At 38.7% G+C, this 23,829-nt stretch overlaps 1 protein-coding gene across 1 annotated transcript in view; it reads left to right on the plus strand.

Annotated features, from left to right (window-relative positions):
* Positions 1 to 23,829, plus strand: part of CDH12 (cadherin 12) — a 758,791-nt gene that overhangs the window by 569,724 nt on the left and 165,238 nt on the right. The window contains exon 5 of the mRNA XM_063451837.1: positions 18,681 to 18,975. Within this exon, the coding sequence (XP_063307907.1) occupies positions 18,681 to 18,975 (295 nt within the window). The remainder of the gene's footprint in view (positions 1 to 18,680; positions 18,976 to 23,829) is intronic.

Genomic DNA, 23,829 nt, shown 5'->3' on the forward strand with positions numbered 1-23,829 from the left:
GTAAATATGTTGATCCCTTGTGCGTGAGTCTCTACAACGCTATACTACAACAATACTACCATAATATTTTTTTACCTACTCTGAAAATAATCTCATTCAATGTCAGATCATCCATTATAATATTATCTGGGCACAGCTTTATTATTTATTTTACTTCACCTGGCCTGCATTCATTGCTTACACAGAAATGTGGCCTACAAGGTACAGCTAGAAAAGTCAAGGAGAATGTTTATTATATGCATTTGTAAAGCTTTTTTTTGCATATATCAAACCAAAGCCATAGCCTGCATTTTATGACATTTTCTAATACATATTTTTTCATTTCTCTATACCTTCACTAAGAATATTTTTGTCATGAGGACAATGGGACTGCAACATTTCCCTTGATATTGCTGTACTGACAAGGCTGAGACTACTTAGCATCAATTATAAAGCAATTTATTGTAGTCTACTTAATACCACCTTGACTCCTGGTACATTTTATACTGTATAAATAGATATTTTGCATTTTATTTCCATTTCTTTCAATCCTATATTAGAGTTAATATATCCAGGGCCAGATTGGCCCACCAGCATACTGAGAAATTTCCCGGTGGGCCGTGGTACTTGGGGCCATACAGTGCAGAAGCCCTTCCTCTCCCCACCCAGTGCACACACTCACATTGGGGGCCTGAGGAGCAAAGGTTCCCTCTTACCATTAGAATGCACTTTACTTGATCCACTAGCGAGCAGCAGGTGCTGGAAATTGAACTTCCAATTCTGCTCGCGAGTGAGACAATGAGCAGACAGCCGACAGGAGCCTGGAGAAAGTGCAGGGAGGATGGCAGTCCCTGCCTGAAAGTGTTCACACACAGGAAGCATGTGACCTGGCAATCAGGCAGAGCAGGACAGCCCACGTGGGTCTTCTGAAGTTTTGCTTCCTGTGTGTAAATGTTGTCAGTCAGGGAGGCCTGTGAAAGAGCTGCAGGCAGGCTGCTGGGAAGGAGCTGAGCACAGACCATTTCCAGGAGCAAGGTAGGCTTAATGAGCAGTGGCAAACAGGTATTTCATGTTTATTTTACTGATTCTTAGAGTGTGAGTATATTTGAAGCTCTATTTGTGAGTATATTTTGTGTGTGTTTTTGAAGTTTGTGTGTCAATACGGATCACTGTGTGTGTGTGTCTGTGTGTCAGTATGGATCAATGTGTATACACAAAACAGGAAAATAAGGTGTGATTTGGCACTAAATAGAAAAAATGCACAAATTCCCAATGCCACTGATCACCTAATGTGGCATAACATTGATAAATACAGTGTAACAGAAAACAGAGTGTGAATTGCTAAAACGTAATAAACGATAAAATACTTAAATCTGAACTTCGAATGAGATGCAGAAATTACAAGTCTATACAGGAGACAAAAAACATTATTTTCCAAATTTAAAACACAACGCGTTTCAACAGTAAACATCTGTTTTAAGTGTAAGATAATACTATAATACATTGTCTCACATTTATATACAAATAACAGGAAATCAAATTGTGCGCCAATCCCTGGCGTCTGACCGGCATGCCGTGCTTCCGGAATTACGAAAAATGATTCTTGCGTTCCAAGCTTGACTTCCGGTCCGAAGGTCTTACGTTCCACATGGTGCTTCCAGTCAGAAGTACTTCCGGTCTCATACGTTAGATATCAGATGAATGTTCGTAAGGTTATCAGTTTATACAATCGAAAGTCCCACGAAATTTGTTCATAAAACATATGCATTAAATAAAATAACAAATAAAACAATGTTAATAATGCAATTCATATTGAAACTAATGTAAATACAGCAATATTTGTAATCTCATCAGAAACATAGGAAGAAAGGTAACCTTTTATAAACCAAGATAAAATGGAAGATAAAAAAAATGTAAAATTAAAATGAATTGGTCAAATAAATATAAGAAATTGGGTGGTCAGGAAACCATAATAATGTACCCGAGAGGAATTAATTATATATATTAAATAGGAGTTACTAATAATAAGTACATTTATTAAATTACTGCTACAGATTCCCAATCAAAATTAAGGCCATTAGGGGCCATAGTGTCCAAATCAAAAATCCATTTAATTTCATTCTTATTAAGACTTAATGGGACACTATTGCCCCTCCAATGATCCAAAATATGTTGAACACCAAAAAATAAAAGGGAATCTGGATTTTTATCATGATGTTCTAAAAAATGCTGGGACTCTTTTTATTATTAAAAGAGTAACAATTATCAACCTTTTGTTCTTTGTTCCTTCTAACTTTGCACCCAATACAGTCACCACAGGAGAAGAAACCTTTTTGTGTGCTCTTAGATAAAAAAAATCTTAGATAAAAAACCACCTTGTTCTTTTTCTATAAAGCTTGTAGTGATAATTTGTTTAAGATTTTGCACACTTCTAAATACAACTTTTGGTTTTGCCCCTACATACATTTTTAAAATATGACCCTGCTGTAAAATATGCCATTTTTTTAAAGGAATTTTTCTCAAGTCACCTGCATTGGTATTAAAATAAAAAATGATTGGAACTTCCTGATTAGCTATTGGTTCTGATTTATTCTTATAATTAAGAAGGACAGGTCTCTCACAATTTTTAATTTTGGTAATATCATTAATCAAGGCTTTTTTATTATGCCCCTTATTAAAAAATTGGTTACTTAAAACTCCGGCTTGTTCCTCAAAGTCTTTTTTATCGGTACAATTTCTCAGAAGTCTTAAAAATTGTCCCTTAGGGATATTATCCAGCCAACGTCTAAAGTGACAGCTGCTTCTATGGATGTAGATGTGTATGTGTGTGTGTGTGTGTGTGTGTGTCTGTGTCAGCATGGATCAATGTGTGTGTGTGTCAGTATTTATCAATGTGTGTGTGTCTGTGTCAGCATGGATCAATGTGTGTGTGTGTGTGTGTTATATGGATCGATGTGTGTGTTTGTGTGTCAGTATGGATCAATGTGTGTGTGTGTCTGTGTCAGCATAGATCAATGTGCGGGTATCATAAGGATCAATGTGTTTGTGTATGTCAGTATGGATCAATGTGTGTGTGTGTCAGCATGGATCAATGTGTGTGTGTGTGTGTGTGTCAGTATGGATCAATGCGTGTGTGTGTGTGTCAGTAAGGATCAATGTGTGTGTGTTAGTATGGATCAATGTTTGTGTGTGTGTGTCAGTATGGATCAATGTGTGTGTGTGTGTTAGTAAGGATCAATGTGTGTGTGTCAGTATGGATCAATGTCTGTGTGTGTGTGCCAGTATGGATCAATGTGTGTGTGTCAGTATGGATCAGTGTGTGTGTGTGTCAGTATGGATCAATGTGTGTGTGTGTGTGTGTGTCAGGATGGATCAATGTGTGTTTGTGTCAGTATGAATCAGTGTGTGTGTCAGTATGGATCAATGTGTGTGTATGACAGGGAGTATGTATGTATTCAGGGCCGGCCTTAGGGGTGTGCGAGCGAACAGGGCGCCATTCCAACAGGGGCGCCGGGCAGCCGTCACAGCTCGCACAACCAGATCCCGTCCTACCTCAGGGCGCCCTGGTGGGTGAAATATTGCGCCCCGGCTGGTCGACCCATAGAGATTGAGCTCTGCTTTGTTATTGGCCGGTGAGGGTGATTGGGGACCTCCCTCACCGGCCCGCTGTTTGCATAATGGGGAGGAGCGAGCAGTGAGCACTTTGATTCTGCCCTTCTCTCGCGAGCTCTGCATTTGGAGTGTTGCCGCGGTGTTACCACGGCAATGCTCTCCTACTATCAAAGCGGAGCTCGCGAGAGGAGGGCTCCTGTTCTGCAAGGTGCAGAACTTCCAGAAATGGCAGAGACCGCTGGACCGCCAGGTAATTAGTATTCTCCCATCCCTGTCCACAGGTATGCAAGAGGGAGGGAAGCAGAAGGGGAGAATCAACATTAATTAACTTAAGAAAACAAAACATGAAATTGCTCTCCCACCTCATCATTTATGAGGTGGGAGAGCAATTACCCTCCTACCCACAAATCAGCACTATCCCACCCTTACTTTATTAGCTACACACACTCCATAACACACACACTACATAATCTACTCACACACACACACTACATAATCTACTCACACACACACACTACATAATCTACACACACACATACACACACTACATAATCTACACACACATACACACACTACATAATCTACACACACACATTCCCTATAAACACACTATGTTCTCTACACACATACACACTAGATAACTCACAAACACTACAAAATGTACAGACTTACTATGCTCCCTATACATTAACACTACGTAACTTACACCCATACACACGACATTCCCTATACACACATACTATGTTCCCTAAACACATACGCCCTACATCCCCTATACACACACTGTTTCCTACACACATACACATTACATTCCCTTTACACACACACATATTACATAACCAACACACACACACACTACATAACCAACACACATACACACTACATCCCCTATACACACATACACACACACACACACACACTACATCCCTATCCCACACCACATTGTTTTCCCTACACACACTGCATCCCTATTCCACACACGACATAATGGCATGGCAACTTCAGGGAGACAGAACACTCTTGTTAGAAATACGTTTTTACTCCTAATGCTAGAGTGTTCCTTCACATAGGTTTGTTTTTCCCAAATCTATACACGTGGGAGGAATTCTTCTAGCCCATATATATCTAAAAAATTCTGCTCTTTAAAAAGACCAGAAATTGGGTGTACCATAATAAGTACAATTTAACATGATTTCTGAGAGTAATATTTATATATACATGTATATTAATATGGGTGTATTATTATTATTATTATTATTATTATTATATGCGTTATTACACCTATAATATTTACAAATGTATTACTATGCATGATATGCCCAGAAATCACATTAATACATAACACCTATGTAATGGAGGCTTAGCACTTTTTACAAGATGGACGAGGGCATGTGACCATGGAGGGGCGCTGTGAATATTTTTCGCACAGGGCGCCTAAAGGCCTAAGGCCGGCCCTGTATGTATTAATGATTGTGGGCCAGTGTTTGACTGGGATGCAGCATTAGTTTGTGTGCCAGTGTCTGTTGATGAGGATATGTCAGTATGTGTATGTGTGGGCATTAGTGACTACATGCCATTGTGTGTGCCAGTGAGTAGCCATTAATTAAAAATCCATGTGTCTGTCTATATCTGTTTTTTTATTTTTTTTATTTAACATAACAGATTTCATTTAAAAAAAATAGTTTTGCTTTATCTATGTGATTTGTGGGAGTATTATGCATCTCAATATTTGCACAAATTTAGATTAATTTATGTATATTATATCAATATATACCGTATATACTCGAGTAAAAGCCGACCCGAATATAAGCCGAGGCCCCTAATTTTACCCCCAAAAACTGGGAAAACTTATCGACTCGAGTATAAGACTAGGGTGGGAAATGCAGCAGCTACTGGTAAATTTCTAAATAAAATTAGATCCTAAAAAAATTATATTAATTGAATATTTATTTACAGTGTGTGTATATAATGAATGCAGTGTGTGTGTATGAATGCAGTGTGTGTGTGTATAAGTGCAGTGTGAGTATAAATGCAGTGTGTGTATGAGTGCGCAGTGTGTGTATGAGTGCGCAGTGTGTGTATGAGTGCAGTGTGTGTGTATGAGTGCAGTGTGTGTATGAGTGCAGTGTGTGTGTATGATTGCAGTGTGTGTGTGTATGAATGCAGTGTGTGTATGAGTGCAGTGTGTGTATGAATGCAGTGTGTTTGTGTATGAGTGCAGTGTGTGTGTATGAGTGCAGTGTGTATGAGTGCAGTGTGTTTGTGTATGAGGGCAGTGTGTGTGTATCAGTGTGTGTGTATGAGTGCAGTGTGTGTGTATGAATACAGTGTGTGTGTGAATGCAGTGTGTGTGTATGAATGCAGTGTGTGTGTATGTATGAGTGCAGTGTGTGTGTGTGATGCAGTGTGTGTGTGTGTGTGTGATGCAGTGTGTGTTTGTGTTGCAGAGCCTTGGTGGGGGGTGGGCATTTTTATTTTTATTTTTTTAAAATATTATTTAAATTTTTTTTGGTTTTATTATTATTATTTTTTTATTATTATTATTATTATTTTTATTTTATTTTATTATTATTTTATTTTTTTCGTCCCCCCTCCCTGCTTGATACATGGCAGGGAGGGGAGCTCTCACTCCCTGGTGGTCCAGTGGCATTGGCAGTTCAGTGGAGGGGGGCTGGCAGCGAGCGCTTACCTCTCCTGCAGCTCCTGGCAGCTCCCTTCTCCTCCGCGCCGGTCCAGTCAGCACCTCTGTCAGCTCACAGTGTAAGTCTCGCGAGAGCCGCACTATGACCCCGCGGCTCTCGCGAGACTTACACTGGGACCTGACAGAGGTGCTGAACGGACCGGCGCAGAGGAGGAGGGAGCTGACAGGAGCTGCAGGAGAGATAAGTGCTCGCTGCCAGCCCCATTGTCTGTATTATGGCAATATAAATTGCCATAATACAGACACTGACTCGAGTATAAGCCGAGTTGGGGTTTTTCAGCACAAAAAATGTGCTGAAAAACTCGGCTTATACTCGAGTATATATGGTATATAAATATATATATGCACACACACACACACAAATGTAATCTTACAAATTATTATGTTTATAATATATATATATATAATATATATACAAATATCAGTATGATACACATTTGTTAATAGACATACCGTATATACTCGAGTATAAGTCGAGTTTTTCGGCACATTTTTTGTGCTGAAAAACCCCAAATCGACTTATACTCGAGTCATTGTCTGTATTATGGCAGTTTACATTGCCATAATACAGACAAAGGGCTGTATAGGAGGGGGGCTGGCAGGAAGCTCTTACTTACCTCTCATGCAGCTCCTGTCAGCTCCCTTTTCCTCCACGCCGGTCCGGTCAGTTCCCCTGTCAGCTCCCAGTGTAAGTCTCGCGAGAGCCGCGGGGTCATAGCGCGGCCACGAGACTTACACTGGGAGCTGACAGGGGAGCTGACCGGACCGGCGCGGAGGAGAAGGGAGCTGACAGGAGCTGCAGGAGAGGTAAGTGCTTCCTGCCAGCCCCCCTCCACTGAACTGCCAATGCCACTGGACCACCAGGGAGTGAGATCCCCCCTCCCTGCCATGTATCAAGCAGGGAGGGGGGACGAAAAAAAATAAAATAATAAAAAATAAATAAAATATTAATAATAACAAAAAAATATAATATTAAAATAATAATTAAAAAAATTATAAAAATGCCCACCCCCCACCAAGGCTCTGCATCACACACACAATGCATCACACACACACACACACTGCACTCACACACACACACTGCATTCATTATATACACACACTGTAAATAAATATTCAATTAATATAATTTTTTAAGGATCTAATTTTATTTAGAAATTTACCAGTAGCTGCTGCATTTCCCACCCTAGTCCTATACTCGATTCAATAAGTTTTCCCAGTTTTTTGGGGTAAAATTAGGGGCCTCGGCTTATATTCGGGTCGGCTTATACTCGAGTAAATACGGTATATGCATACATAATACACATTTGGAAATTACACACACTTGTCAAAGGGTTATTCACTAAATTTCTAATTTTATGAAGTGAAAATCTAAATTGTGTAATTTAGACCAAAATAGCAGGTTTGGAAAATCCAACTTAGTAATAGTGACAGTTTGACTATTGTAGCCTAATTTTTGGAATTTAAATTTGTTTAGTGGATAACCCTGCCCTTCTCTCCGTCTTTCATTCCCTGGTATAAAATTACATCCAACCCAGAGTGCACTCATATGATTGAGGACTAAACAAAATAAGATTAATTTAAATCAGACATGCAGCAGCAATCAGTCAATGTTTCATTCCCATTACTGGACTATTGTATTTATATCTGTCACAGTTGGCACAATTAATGTTAGGGCTGGTGTAAGAAAATCCCAGGGCTGCTTTTTATTCCCAGTCTGGCCCTGGATATATCACCAGACAGATGTCTTCATTTAATAGAGACTGATGCCATCAAAATCATTACTTAGACCAACCCCACCCCAGTGATGCATGTAACTATTTCAGTCATATAAAAAAAATATCCATAATTACATCTTTTACTCATAAATCCTGGCATGTCAATGTCCACATAGTAAGGAGGCACAATTAGTAAACAGGGGTTCACACTGTAAGAAGAAAAAAGCCTCAGAGATTGCTAAACACATTGCTAAACTCACCTCCTTCAATCAACATTTCACTAGAGGCAGAGGTGCGTCTTTGACAGTCTGGTCAGACACTTGTTTAATAGGAATGGCAGATAAAGCTGTTTCCAGTGGCTGAGAAAGAAGACCTGGTAGAACCAGCACAATGGAAGAAAAGGTAAGTAGCAGCAGTCCTGGGGCTACTAAATGTTGTGGAGGGGTTAAGGAGGCTTGAAAGAGGGCAGGGCCTGTGAGACCACTAGATTAACTAGGCAGCATCCTAGGGTGCACCAGCCCAGGGGACGCAGTTTCCAGGTGACGGTCACTCCCCTCCTGTCGGTTACTGCATGTAGCATGCCCAAGCCAAGGACCGCAGTAGAGAAGTTTCTGTGTCCCTCATCCTGGTCTGGAAGGAAGTGCATGCAGGTTGCACCAAGCTGCTTCCTGTCAGACTGGGGAGAGGTTACAGGAGGTTGCAGGAGCTCCTCTACCATAGTCTGTGGTACATGAAGGATAGAGGTGAGAGAGCTGGGGGGGGGGGGCAGAGAGGCACACATAGGGCAGGGGAAGAGAAGAGAGGCACAGAAAGGTCTGGGGTATGGGAAGAGAGATCGGGGAGGAGAGACACACAGAGGACTGGGGGAGAAGTGAGGAGCACAGATGACTGGGGTGAGGCAGACAAAAGGTTGAGCAGGGAGGAGAGGCACAGAGAGGCCGGAGAAGGGGAAAGGCAAACAGAGGGCTGAGGGGATAGAGGCACATAAAGGGCTGGGGGAGGAGAAACGCACCAAGGGTTGTGGGTAAAGAGAGGCACAAAGGTCTTAGAGGGCCAAAAGGCACACAGAAAGGCTGGGGGAACAAAGCACAGAGGTGGTGGGGGAACAAAGACACACAGAGAAACTAGGGGGCACAAAGAGACACAGAAACTAAGGGGTACAAAGAGAGGTCTGTGGCTCGACCACACTACATTAAGGAGAGAGGTGAAAGGGCTGGGGGGAAGAGAGGCACACAGAGGGCTGTGGGAAAGTAGAGAGGCACACAGAGGACTGGAGAGGAGAAGAGAGGCACAGCGAGGGCCTGGGTATGGGAAGAGAGATTGGAGAGGAGAGACACACAGAGGACTGGGGGCAGGCAGACAGAAGGCTGAGGAGGGAGGAGAGGCACACAGAGGCCAGAGAGGGGAAGGGGCAAACAGAGGGCTGATGGGAGTAGAGGCACATAAAGTGCTGGGGGTAGGAGAGACGCAAATAGGGCTGTGGGTGAGGGGCACAGAGGTCTTAGAGGGGCAAAGAGGCACACAGAAAGGCTGGGGGAACAAAGACACACAGAGAAACTAGGAGGGGCAAAGAGACACACAGAGCTGGGAGGACAAAGAGACCCACCGAGGAACTGAGGAGAGACACAGAAGGACTGGGGGAAAAAGTACCACAAAGGTGCTGGAAGGTAGAGACACACAAAAGAGCTAGGGGAGGAGAAACAGAGAAACACAAAGAGACAAAGAGAGGTGCTGTGGGACAAAGAGACACAGGGAGTGGCTGTTGTGAACAAAGAGACACACAGTGGAGCTGGGGGAAAAGAGACACAGAGGGACTGTTGGTAATACAATGAAAGACATTGGTGGCTTTACAGCAATCTACTATAAAAAATAGAATAATAAAGGTAAAGCAGTAGTATACTTCGAAAATGCCTTTTTGAAGGTAAAATGTGTTAGTGTTTTTTTAAGCTCATTGTACTGTTTTTATTATTTTATTTATTTTTACATATAAGTTTGGTAAATAAAATAATTTTTACAACGTACAACGTACCCTTGGACTTAGTCTGATCCTCTCTTTGGAGCCAATTTCTTTGGTGGAGAAACATACCACATGAGCACTCTGCACTTAGCAAAACCTTGATTTTTCTCCCCAGTTGTGAGAATTCCCTATCCAAATATTTTATTATTGAATATTATGAAGAACATCAACTACATTGTTATATATTTTCCCTATATAATACACTACAAGACCATTTACCAATATACAATATCCTCAAGTGGGGTGTATATCACCTCATGCTGCTTCCTGAAACATTATTGGAGGCCTTATGCAATGAGCACTTAACTATTGAAATAAAAGAAGAAACCAGATATCCTCAAGCAGCGATCATAGCGTAAATGTGCATTAATGTAAAGCTACCTTAGGCTCTACACTCTATAAGTACATTTATTCATTTGGTTTAGGCTTAGAGTTGGGTTTGATTTATCATTGGGGTAGATGCTGGGTTTAAATTGTAAGAGGAGTTAAACTTAAAAGGTTTTGTTTGAGGTTTATGCTTTGAGTGCTTACATTTCAAACTAAGAAAAGAGTTTGTTTAGGTTTTCAGAGGGGTTAAATTTAGGGCTAGTTAAAATTAGGTGTTTAGAGTACAGGCATGTGGAGCTTGAAGGATTGTTTGCAAATAATTAATTCTGTTATGATGGATAGTATGGCTGCATGAGCTGTGCATCACTCAGAGCTTCTCCATCTCCACCTGCAAAGCATTTCCTATATGAGAGGCAAATGGGAATCAATCCCTTCCACTTCCTGTCCAGCCCACAAGCTGACACTGGAAGAGCTTGCACAGCACTGCGTTTTACACTTTCTAAATCTGTTCCTGCAACTCTTTCAAGCAGAGGACAAACATAAAGACCAGCACTGATCACAATAGGCAGATAGACACGCAAGGAGAGTGAGTACTGGCAGGCTCACAATCAACAAGGCAGAGCACGATGATTTAATAATTTTAAAGGGTTGTAAGCAGCACTCACTTTAAACATTGCACATCAGTCAGTCTGCGGCCACTAAACATGGCTCTATGTGACAGAGGAGAATCTCAGGTATAGATTGATACCTGAGCCTCCCTGGCGTAAGTAGAGATTTAATTGTGCTCACACCACATTGCAGCCACAGTAATTTAAATTCCCGTCCAACAGTATTTAACTTTGCTCACACTAAAATATTAGAAAGCTCCATGCATTCCTAAGAGAATTAAAGCCCACTCTGGAAAGGATGGCATGGAACCACCTAATATTGCAAAGGGGTTAATGTAAAGTCTGAATGTTTGTGGCAGATAAATTGTTTCTTACAACACTTTGTCACATCACTCTATGAAACTGAATGCTAGAAGCAGCCTGTGCTCTAATATTGATTGCTTTTCAGACTATGTTCATATTGTGTTTTAGGTGCATATTTCCTGAAATTCTTTATCAAATAAACTTTTAAAAATAATTTGGTCTGCATTATTTAATAGACTATTGCATTTTATAGTGTCACACAGATATATTTATTGTCTACAATTTATGCTGTGCTACATATGTCAAAAGATTCTAAGATTATGTGCATCTGTTATAGTAATGACACTGAGCGCACCTTATTCCAAGTTTTTGTTTCCCAGAATGATGAAGCAATTCTTCACCTGTTCCAGAATTCATCACCTATTGGTTATGTATTCAAAATTAATTTACTGCTTGTCAGCTAGGTTAGCATGATAGATTATTTTGTCTGCACAGAGCTTTAATTTTCAAGTATAAAACCATTAATCCCAAAATAAAATTTTAGTCTAATAGATTAGGTAGATATTCAGAAAGATGCATGGACAGATAAAATATTTTGACCAAGGAATTGTTTAATATTATTACTGTTATATTATTATTACTATTATTATTTTTTCAGTTATTTTGATATTTTTAAGCTAGTCATACTACAATCACATAATAACATATGTCAAAAACACAGCGAAGGAGTTTAAGCATCTGTGGGATAGGCATAAGCCTATCCTAGCTATAAGATAAGGCCAGGGACTAATGAAAGTATTTTGAAAATTGGGTAGACTAGAAGGACCGAATGGTTCTCATCTGCCGTCATATTCTATGTTTCTATGTTAAAAACTTACCTCCGTTTAAAGCTTTCACACACGTGTCTAATGTTAATCGAAAAGAGGATGGAGAACACAAATTAAAACATTTTCCTATTGTGCCCTGGAAAAGGGAATTGACTAATATAGCTTGCTTTCACAAAAAAAGTTTTAGTACCTTATATACAACTATGGAAAAAAGTGGTAAGCCGCGCCCAAACAGTACAAGTAATAATAAAGATGTATACATACAAAATGTCCTATAATAATTGATGTATGGAACCTTCAATAAAAAATACAAAACAATAATAGTGCAGTATATCAGACAAGTAAGAGTAGTTAAAACTTATAAAAGACTAACTCACACTTTGCAGAGCTACTCAGAGCTCTGCCGTATAGCGCCTAGACGGTACAATCCCCGTCTCAGGATGTCAAGTGGTGGTGCAGTGCAAGGTCCAATCCTCCACAGTAGTATATGGAAAAAAATAGAGATAGGATCCAATAGTATAGTATGTATTGCAAACAATGTTGGTAAAAAAAGGAAAAATATCCTACTTACAGATTTCAGAGCAAATATCTTGCTCTAGTATGTACAGCATACGGTGGTATAATCCCCACCAACGGATATAAATCAGGATATATCAGGATTCAGGAAAATCAGGAACAGCAAATAAAATAGTAAAAACTATAACTTTATTTGAATATAAAATATGTCTATAATAGAACAAATTGATATAAAATCAACTACTTAACGCGTTTCGCCCAGTCTAGGGCTTCTTCAGAAGTATCAAGTCCAAGTTTGGGTAAAATCCACTTATATAGATGTTCCTGATTGATGAGATTTAGTCCTGGTGTGTTTTCGCTTCCTACTTCCGGGTCGCGCACGTCGCCCGGAAGTGACGTCATCATATCTTTCCGTGGCATGCTGGGACATGTAGTCTCCCGCCGTTTGTGTTGTATGCAACATGGAAGTGACGTGGGTATGGCTCCTAATGCCTTATGGGGCATGTAGTTCGTATTGTCCTCTTTCACATAGGTACAATTTTGTCACCCGGAAGTGACGTATCGCCATGCACAGAACCATGGGATTTGTAGTTCGGCAAATTGCCGATATAGAATAGAGTGTATACGGAGGGGAAAAAATAAACATAGTAAATAAATAAATAAGTAAGCATAATAATATCTCAAAAGTACCTGTGGCATATATTAAAAAGATAACCAATAGGCAAAGATAATAAGAATATGTATGGGTATCAAACATAGGAAATATGGGCATGTATACAGATACATAAAGGGTGGACACTATTATAATAAAAGAGACAGCAGGGGCATATATCAAAAAAGGTGGCCAACATTTATAAAATAAAAATATGGACAAATAGTATGAGTATATATAAAAAATATACATACAAATATAAATATAAAAACGGTGGACATAATTTTAAAATACCATGCATAAAGTGAACCATGCATAAGAGTTCTTAAAGTGGTACTCAAGAGGTGGTGTGTCTACATTAGAAAAATTAAAAATAAAACAAAGAATAGAGATGAATAAAAATATACACATCAATAGACAAAGACAATCCGCCAACCACGATTTAAAAAAAATAGACACACACAACTCTCACAAAGAAATACAACTAAGAGACACAAACGCACCAATACGTAAAACAAATATGGATACTATTCACCATAAAGAAAATTTAGACAGAAGAGAAAGGATCCACACACAGATTGAAATCACAGAATCCCCAATAGTTGTAAGACCAAAGACATACAGATTAACCCAAGAACACAGGTCCCCTAAAGAAATTCGAAACAAGGATAGTAAACACACATGGAGAAGAGAGGAAAGGAGGACCCATAAAAGGTACGAGAATACTAGAAATAGTCCCCCAGATGATGCACTTCAACATAACAGATACCACGCCCTCTCTTTCTCTGAACAATTTGATGAAACATATTTTTTAGAGATTCCATCAAACCGAGAAAGACAGTCCGACCATATCAGTCCAATCAGAGGCCGCAAAAGAAGTTTAGAGGAAGACGATCAGGTAGACGAAAACAAAAAAGGAAGAACAGAGAGATTCTAAAAATAGCGGCTAAAAAAGAATTAAAGAAAGATATAAATGAGGATGAGAATAAAGGGATTTTTAATCTATCAGGCAAACCTCTAACGAATATACAGTTGAAAGTCTTAAATAAAGGTCTTAAATATGCCCCTACAAAAACGTTTAATCCTTTTTTAGCATATATAGATATAAACAAGTTTGTAAGAAATGCTACCATAAAAAGGTTTTATATAAGTAAAAACAATACGACTAGTAATCAAGCTACAGATACGACTAACACGAGAGAAGATAAATATGTCAAAAGCTCTCTAAAAAATAGAAGCAAATTCTACCCGTCAAACTTTAAGTCAAGTGCAATAGATATATTTGAAAAAAAGGTGTCTAAAGGTATAAGGAATCTAAGCGATAAACATATAGGAGACAAAAATAATTTATCAAAGAAGGAAAGAGAAAGTCTTAAAGATTTACAAAATGACGATGCTATTGTCATAAAACCAGCGGACAAGGGGGGGGGGGGGGGGGCTAGTATTTTTATCTATAGAAATGTATGAAGAGGAGGCTTTTAGACAATTAAATGACATAAAAACATACGTCAAACTCACAAGAGATCCCACCCCAGACATTAAAAATATGCTAGAAACATTTCTAAATAAAGGCAAGGAAGAGGATATACTAAGTACTGACGAGTATAATTACCTAAATAAGAAATTCCCAAAAATACCGGTCATATATTTTTTACCGAAGATCCATAAAGACCTAAAAAAAAACCCAGGGAGACCTATCGTCTCCGGTATAGACTCTATCTTATCAAATATGTCGGAGTATATAGACATTATGTTACAGCCCTATGTTAAATTGTCCCGATCCTATCTCAAAGATACTATGGATCTACTCAATAAATTAGAAACAATAAAGTGGGAGGAGGACTATACACTCATAACTTGCGATGTGCAGTCCCTATATACTATAATTGAACATGAAAGAGGCTGTAAAGCTGTAAAATCCATTTTAGAGAGACATAACAAGATGAAAGAAGAACAGATAAATTTTATAATTGAAGGTATTTTTTTAATTCTAAACAACAACTATTTTTGGTTTAAAAATTCGTTTTACTTACAAAAGAATGGTACAGCAATGGGGACCAGGTTCGCGCCCAGCTATGCCAATCTCTTCATGACGGAATGGGAAGAGAGAATGGTATGGAGCGGGCATGGCTGGGTGGAGAACCTGGTCGCCTATTTCCGTTATATTGACGATCTCCTTTTTATTTGGAAAGGTCCTATTTCTACGGCCAAATTATTTTTAGACTTTTTAAACACTAACAATGATGGTATAGTTTTAAAAGCGGATTTTAGTAAGACAAATGTAACTTTTCTGGATTTGGATATTTTTATCCATGATACGAAAATTAATACAAAAACTCATTTTAAACCGGTTCACATTAATAATTTTATTGGAAGGGACAGTTGCCATTATAGGAGTTGGCTTGATAGTATTCCTAAAAGCCAATTCCTTAGATTAAAAAGAAATTGCTCAGATGTTGAAACATATAAAACCCAGGCGAATATGATGATGAATAAATTTATTGAAAAAGGCTATGATGAAGAAAAAATTGAAAAAACTCTGGAAAATATTACAAGTGTAGATAGAAAAGATCTCCTAACCCAAAACAAGGGTCTAAAAAACATTAAAAATAATGGGACAGATTTTATATTGCCCATTGTCCTTGACTATAATAATAAGAATAAACAAATAAAAAAACTAATCCGGAATAATTGGCACCTCTTGAAGGAAGATCCCATATTAGGAAAAATTATCCCAGATCGTCCAAAAATTATATTTAGAGGAGCCCCAAACCTGAGAATGCATCTCACACAGAATTACACAAAACAGAAAAAGTCTGAAGCAATAAACAATTTTATGAAACACAAAAATTGATTTTTTTAGATGTAACTGTTGTGCAGCATGCAGAAAAACTAGTAAAACTGACCGATGTATTTATAATTTTAAATCAAACAACACAGATAAAAGTTACAATATCAAGGACACAATTACATGCATGAGTAAAAACGTCATATACCTACTAGAGTGTCCTTGCGGACTACAATATATAGGAAGAACCATAAGACCATTAAAAATCAGAATTGGAGAACATTGCCGCAACATAGAAAAAGGGCTAAAAACCCACTTGGTTTCCTCACACTTTGAGCTACATGGCAATGATCCACGTCACCTAAAATTTATGGGTATTTCAAAATTGTCTAAACACTGGAGAGGTGGTGATATAATCAATAAATTGGGCAAGAAAGAAATGGAGTGGGTCTATTTTTTAGACACACTCCACCCAAAAGGTTTAAATGCAGAGTTTGACCTTTTTAACTTTTTATAGTATTTATATTATTTTTTAAAATTTATATTATCTCTGCATTCTTTATTTTATTTTTATTTTTAATTTTTCTAATGTAGACACACCACCTCTTGAGTACCACTTTAAGAACTCTTATGCATGGTTCACTTTATGCATGGTATTTTAAAATTATGTCCACCGTTTTTATATTTATATTTGTATGTATATTTTTTATATATACTCATACTATTTGTCCATATTTTTATTTTATAAATGTTGGCCACCTTTTTTGATATATGCCCCTGCTGTCTCTTTTATTATAATAGTGTCCACCCTTTATGTATCTGTATACATGCCCATATTTCCTATGTTTGATATCCATACATATTCTTATTATCTTTGCCTATTGGTTATCTTTTTAATATATGCCACAGGTACTTTTGAGATATTATTATGCTTACTTATTTATTTATTTACTATGTTTATTTTTTCCCCTCCGTATACACTGTATTCTATATCGGCAATTTGCCGAACTACAAATCCCATGGTTCTGTGCATGGCGATACGTCACTTCCGGGTGACAAAATTGTACCTATGTGAAAGAGGACAATACGAACTACATGCCCCATAAGGCATTAGGAGCCATACCCACGTCACTTCCGTGTTGCATACAACACAAACGGCGGGATACTACATGTCCCAGCATGCCACGGAAAGATATGATGACGTCACTTCCGGGCGACGTGCGCGACCCGGAAGTAGGAAGTGAAAACACACCAGGACAAAATCTCATCAATCAGGAACATCTATATAAGCGGATTTTACCCAAACTTGGACTTGATACTTCTGAAGAAGCCCTAGACTGGGCGAAACGCGTTAAGTAGTTGATTTTATATCAATTTGTTCTATTATAGACATATTTTATATTCAAATAAAGTTATAGTTTTTACTATTTTATTTGCTGTTCCTGATTTTCCTGAATCCTGATATATCCTGATTTATATCCGTTGGTGGGGATTATACCACCGTATGCTGTACATACTAGAGCAAGATATTTGCTCTGAAATCTGTAAGTAGGATATTTTTCCTTTTTTTACCAACATTGTTTGCAATACATACTATACTATTGGATCCTATCTCTATTTTTTTCCATATACTACTGTGGAGGATTGGACCTTGCACTGCACCACCACTTGACATCCTGAGATGGGGATTGTACCGTCTAGGCGCTATACGGCAGAGCTCTGAGTAGCTCTGCAAAGTGTGAGTTAGTCTTTTATAAGTTGTAACTACTCTTACTTGCCTGATATACTGCACTATTATTGTTTTGTATTTTTTATTGAAGGTTCCATACATCAATTATTATAGGACATTTTGTATGTATACATCTTTATTATTACTTGTACTGTTTGGGCGCGGCTTACCACTTTTTTCCTTGTTTGTTTCACTATTCTGAGTAGGCGTTGGGAATTCCTGCTCGGTTCACTGCTGCCCACCTTTAGTTTATTTAGTGAGCGCCTATTCCTCTTGTTTTTACTTATATACAACTATACATTATAACATCTATTGATTGATAAAACAGCGTCTTCCGAGAATGTTATTTGGTTTTACTGAAAGAACCATTTCTTCTGCTGCATGCGAAAATGACCTACAGTAACAGTGCATAACCTCTTGCTCTGTATATCCATGTTAATGAACAGGTCATAAGAGAGATGTTTGTATTGATCCAGTATATATTTATATAATGTAGTCATATCTCCTGAGAGATGACCTTTGCTGATGTAAACACAACATCTATAACCTATCTTCATAACTTGAATCACCCATTCTCCCTAACATTTGTTTAGCGCCTGGCCTTTTTCCAGCATCATAGTGTTCTTCTTGAGATCTGAGTCTCTAAAATCCACTGCCTATTCAAAGGGTGGTATTGCCATAGACTGACAATATTCTAATTTCATCACTGTAATTAATACACATCTCAACATGACCTTAATAGCCACTACATCTACCACTTGATTGACCAGTCTCCTAATGTACACTAGTTTTATTTATATATATTAAATCTTTATAATTTGTAGCTCACTCGTTATTCTCTCAAATGCCTAATTTTAATTTATACCTACATTATAAGTTAAATTGTTTGAATTGTCTTTTCAGCTTCATTCTGATGTGGACAAGGGGGTTGGATCTGTGAAGTATACCCTTTTAGGAGATGGAGCAGGAACAATTTTTACAATTGATGACACTACGGGAGACATCCATGCTATTAAGAGTTTGGACCGGGAAGAAAAGCCTTTCTATACACTACGTGCACAAGCTGTGGATATAGTTACTGGGAAACCAGTTGAGCCAGAGTCTGAATTCATTATCAAGGTGCAGGACATTAATGATAATGAGCCCAAGTTTTTGGATGGTCCCTATGTTGCCAGTGTTCCTGAAATGTCTCCAGTTGGTAAGTTACAATATTGGTTTTAGTGTTTTTTAACACCACGAAAACCCTAAACGTTAATTTAAAAGAGGCAGGGGTGTAACGCTACACTTCTAAGAGACCAAGATGCTCTGCTACCAAAAGAAAGTGATTTAATAAAATCTTTATAACCTTAAAAATTATCATGTCACCCATGAGGACAATTGGAATATCATAAGGAACTCAATGTTTGTAATGTGGTTTGACAAAACTTACAATGTTTACCTATTCACTATTATTATTTTTATTATTATTGCCATTTATAAAGCGCCAACAGATACTGTTGTGCTTTACAATATTATAAGGGGGTGAGATTTAACTATAAATATGACAATTACAAGAAAGCTTACAGGAACGATAGGTTGAAGGACCTTGCTCAAACGATCTTACAGTCTATAGGAGGTGAGATGTAAAACACAATAGGATAGGAAATAGCAATCAAATAAGGTTGGAGTGAAGCAGAGCTGAAGGAGAGAGTAGAATGCTGCCCTTTAGGAGAGAGCAAGAGACTGGTATGTCTCACTACATTATAATATTGTATGGGGCTAAGATAATCTCCAAATATAGAACTAGAGCTGTAATATGTAGTACATGTATTATGGTTAAAACAATTGTAAATTATTAGTTTTGATGCTTGTTCATTTATATTTTACATTTCATGTACCTCATTGCTAAACTGAGATATTCATATGTAAATATTACTTTCGGAACGTATTCAATGTTTTAAATGTTTTATGTTTCAGCCTTTGCTATAGTTATTTAAATTGATTTTATTTATTATTTTTTTCACATAAATCTACATTCAATACGCCATAATGACAAAGCAAAAAAAAAATATTTTTAAAAACTTTGCAAATGTATTAAAAAGAGAAAACTGAATAAACATTCAGACTCTTTCTTTTGACATTTTTAATTGGCCAATCTTTGAGATGTTTCTACACTTGATTAAAGACCACCCGTGGCATATTCAATAGATTGAAAACAGGCACACACTTGTCTATATAAAGGTCTCAAAGCTGTAAATAGACATCAGAGCACAAACTAAGTCATGAGTTGAAATTGCATGCAGTGCTCAGAGACAGAACTGTGTCGAGGCACACATTTGGTGACGTATGTAAAACAAAATTCTTATTGAAGAACACAGTGGCCTCCATAATTCTTAAATGGAAAAAGTTTGGACTCCTGGCTAAACTGAGCTATTGGGGGACAAGGGCCTTGTTAAGAGAGGGGACCAAAAACAATATGGTCACTGTTGGTTAGCTCCAAAGCTCATTTGTGGACATTTGTAGAAACCTATGGAAGTACAACCAGCACTGCAACCCTACACCGATTCTGCCTTAAGGACAGAATGACAATTCAGAAGCCTTTCCCCACTGCAAGACTCATGAAAGCCTGCTTGGAATTCGCAAAAAAAGGCACTTAAAGGACCCTGAGACTTTAAAAAACAAGATTCTTTAGTCTGATGAAACAAATATTTAAATGTTTGGCCTCAATTCAAAGCATCATGTCTGGAGATAACCAGGCACCACTTATTACCTGTGTAATACCATCCTAATGATGAAACATGGCAGTTTTTTTTTTTTTTTTTTTTTTTTAGAAGGAGGGACTGGAAGAATAATACAGTGATATCCTTAATGAAAATCTGGTCCAAAGCAGTCAGGATCTCAGACTGGGCCAAATGTTTACCTTCCAATAAAAAGGACAACAGCCAAGACAACACAAGAGCTGCTTAGGGACAACTCATTGAATGTTCTTGAGTGGCCCAGCCAGAGACTGGAATGAACCTCATTGGACATATATGAAGAGACCTGAAACTGTCTGTCTGCCGTCGGTCCCTATCCCAACTGACAGAGTTTGAGAGATTCGGTAGAGATGAATAGCAAAAATTACCTATATGGTGTGTAAAGCTTGACACATCATACCCAAAAAGGCGTGAAGCTGTAATTGCTTTCAAAGGTGCTTGAACTACTGAGTTCAGGGTTTGAATACGTATATCAATGTGATATTTCATTTTTTCTGTTTTATATATATATTTGCAATAGTGGGAGAAATCAGTTTCTTGCTTTGTTATTATGGGGTTTCATCTGGTGTGTCCAGCAGTATTGTTTCTTTTTTATAACTTTTTGCTCCAAGGTGTAATATATCTGGAATGAAAATAAGTACATCTCACTTAATTTTCATAATCATGCATTTCATGACCTATTTCTGATAATACACCAGATGTACACCCTATAACTAAAGAGTATATTGGTTGCTTCCAATCTTAGGCTTTGGTGCCACCACTCAGTGCGTTTGTATTCTACCTGACACAGTTACCTCTAGGTCACAGCTAGCATTGTTCATTTGTATATAGTTTTCTTTTTCTTCCTCTCCTATTTAACCTTGTTTTCCACTTATTAAATCCTCATAATTCTTTAGAGTTTCACCTATATATGACACATAATATCGTCTCCTGGGTGTATTATTAAGTAGTGAGGAAATATGGCTTTCACTCTATGCTCTCTGACCTTTTTATAAATGCAAATGGTATAAATACACACGAGAAGAGATTGTTTGCAGTAAGGGGCTTTCAATCACATTCTGTGGTTTTCGTCCAGGAAACACATGGTTATTATTATTATTATTATTATTGCCATTTATATAGTGCCAACAGATTCCGTAGCGCTTTACAATATTTTGAGAGGGGGGATGTAACAATAAATAGGACAATTACAAGAAAACTTACAGGAATAATAGGTTGAAGAGGACCCTGCTCAAATGAGCTTACAGTCTATAGGAGGTGGGGTATTAGAAACATTAGGATAGGAAATATCAAGTAGGAGTGAAGCAGAGCTGGAGGAGAGAGCAAAGCACTATCCCATAGGAGAGCAAGAGACAGGTATGTAAGGGAGAGATTACTCTGGGAGGCCATACGCTTTCCTGAAGAGATGGGTTTTAAGGCCCTTCTTAAATGATTGAAGACTAGGGGAGAGTCTGATGGCAGTAGGCAAGTTATTCCATAGGAGAGGAGCCACCCGTGAGAGGTCCTGCAAGCGTGAGTTGGCCGTACGGGTGCGAGCAGCGGTCAGGAGGTGGTCGCGGGCAGAGCGGAGGGTACGAGGAGGGGCATACCTCTGGATCAGTGAAGAGATATAAGAGGGGCTGGAATTGTTCAGTGCTTTAAATGTATGGGTTAGCACTTTGAATTGACTCCTATAGGATACAGGGAGCCAATGTAAGGACTGGCAGAGGGGCGAGGTGTGAGAGGACCGACTGGATAGGAAAATCAGTCTAGCTGCAGCATTCATTACAGACTGTAGCGGGGCAGTACGGCTTTTGGGGAGACCAATCAGGAGAGGGTTACAGTAATCCATGCGGGAAATTACTAGAGCATGGACAAGCTCCTTGGTAGCATCTTGCGTAAGAAAGGGGCGGATGCGGGCTATGTTTTTGAGTTGGAACCTACAGGACTTGGCAACAAACTGGATGTGAGACTCAAAGGTGAGACCAGAGTCAAGTATGACGCCAAGACAGCGCGCTTGTAGGGATGGACTTATGTGGATATCACTGACTTGAAGGGAGAGTGAGAGAGGAGGATCAGTATTAGGAGGAGGAAAGACAAGGAGTTCAGTTTTAGAGAGGTTAAGTTTGAGAAAGCGTGACGACATCCAGTCAGAGATGGAAGAGAGGCAAGCAGTGACACGTTGCAGGACGGCCGGGGAGAGGTCCGGTGAGGAGAGGTATATCTGAGTGTCATCAGCGTACAGGTGGTAGTTGAATCCAAAAGAGGCAATACGTTTTCCAAGAGAGGCAGTATAAAGAGAAAATAGAAGGGGACCAAGGACAGAGCCTTGGGGAACTCCAACCGAGACAGGGCGAGGGGAGGAGGTATCATTGGAAAAGGAGACACTAAATGAGCGTTGGGAGAGATAGGAGGAAAACCAAGAGAGGACAGAGTCACAGAGACCGAGTGATTGAAGAGTTTGAAGGAGGAGAGCATGATCAACTGTGTCAAAGGCAGCAGAGAGGTCAAGGAGAATTAATATGGAGTAGTGACCTTTGGATTTAGCAGAGATTAGGTCATTAGTCACTTTGATAAGAGCGGTCTCCGTAGAGTGGAGAGGGCGGAAGCCAGACTGAAGAGGGTCAAGGAGAGAGTTGGAATTAAGGAAGTGAGACACACGGGTAAAGACAAGTCTTTCCAAAAGCTTTGATGAGTAAGGGAGCAGGGATATGGGACGATAGTTAGAGGGGGAGGACGGGTCAAGAGATGTTTTTTTCAGGATAGGTATTACAGTGGCATGTTTAAGGTCAGCAGGAACAGTGCCAGAAGAGAGAGAGCAGTTAAAGATGTGTGTTAGGATAGGCACAAGACAAGGGGAGAGAGATCTGATGAGGTGAGATGGTTAAGAGGGTTCATGACCAAACCTTACTAGTCATAGTTATCCTTCTGAATAATTTAATGATAATGTTCTGGGGAAATTGAAGGGCACAATAAACATATTCCATTTCGTGATATGACCCCTCTGATGAATCCAGAGGATTAATTTGTTTTTGCTAAATGTAAAATGCTTGATTAAAGTGGCAAATTACTGGTTTACTTGATCAATAAAAAGAAACAATTACATATAGCCAAAATGCAAGATAAACCTGCAAACTTTTTTTTTTTTCAAACCCTATTTTCCTTCCTTGATCCATGCAGATCAAGTGGGATTTATATGACTTTGCAAGGCACATGAAGTACCAAATATAATAGTAGCATTTACTAAATATATGGTAGGCTGCATCACAAGATAATTCATTGTACCAAGTCTATTGTATGGAATGTTAAGCTGCCTGTCAAGCACACACTTCTGATCC

Source organism: Pelobates fuscus, chromosome 4 (assembly GCF_036172605.1).
Source record: "Pelobates fuscus isolate aPelFus1 chromosome 4, aPelFus1.pri, whole genome shotgun sequence".
Lineage (NCBI taxonomy): Eukaryota > Metazoa > Chordata > Amphibia > Anura > Pelobatidae > Pelobates > Pelobates fuscus.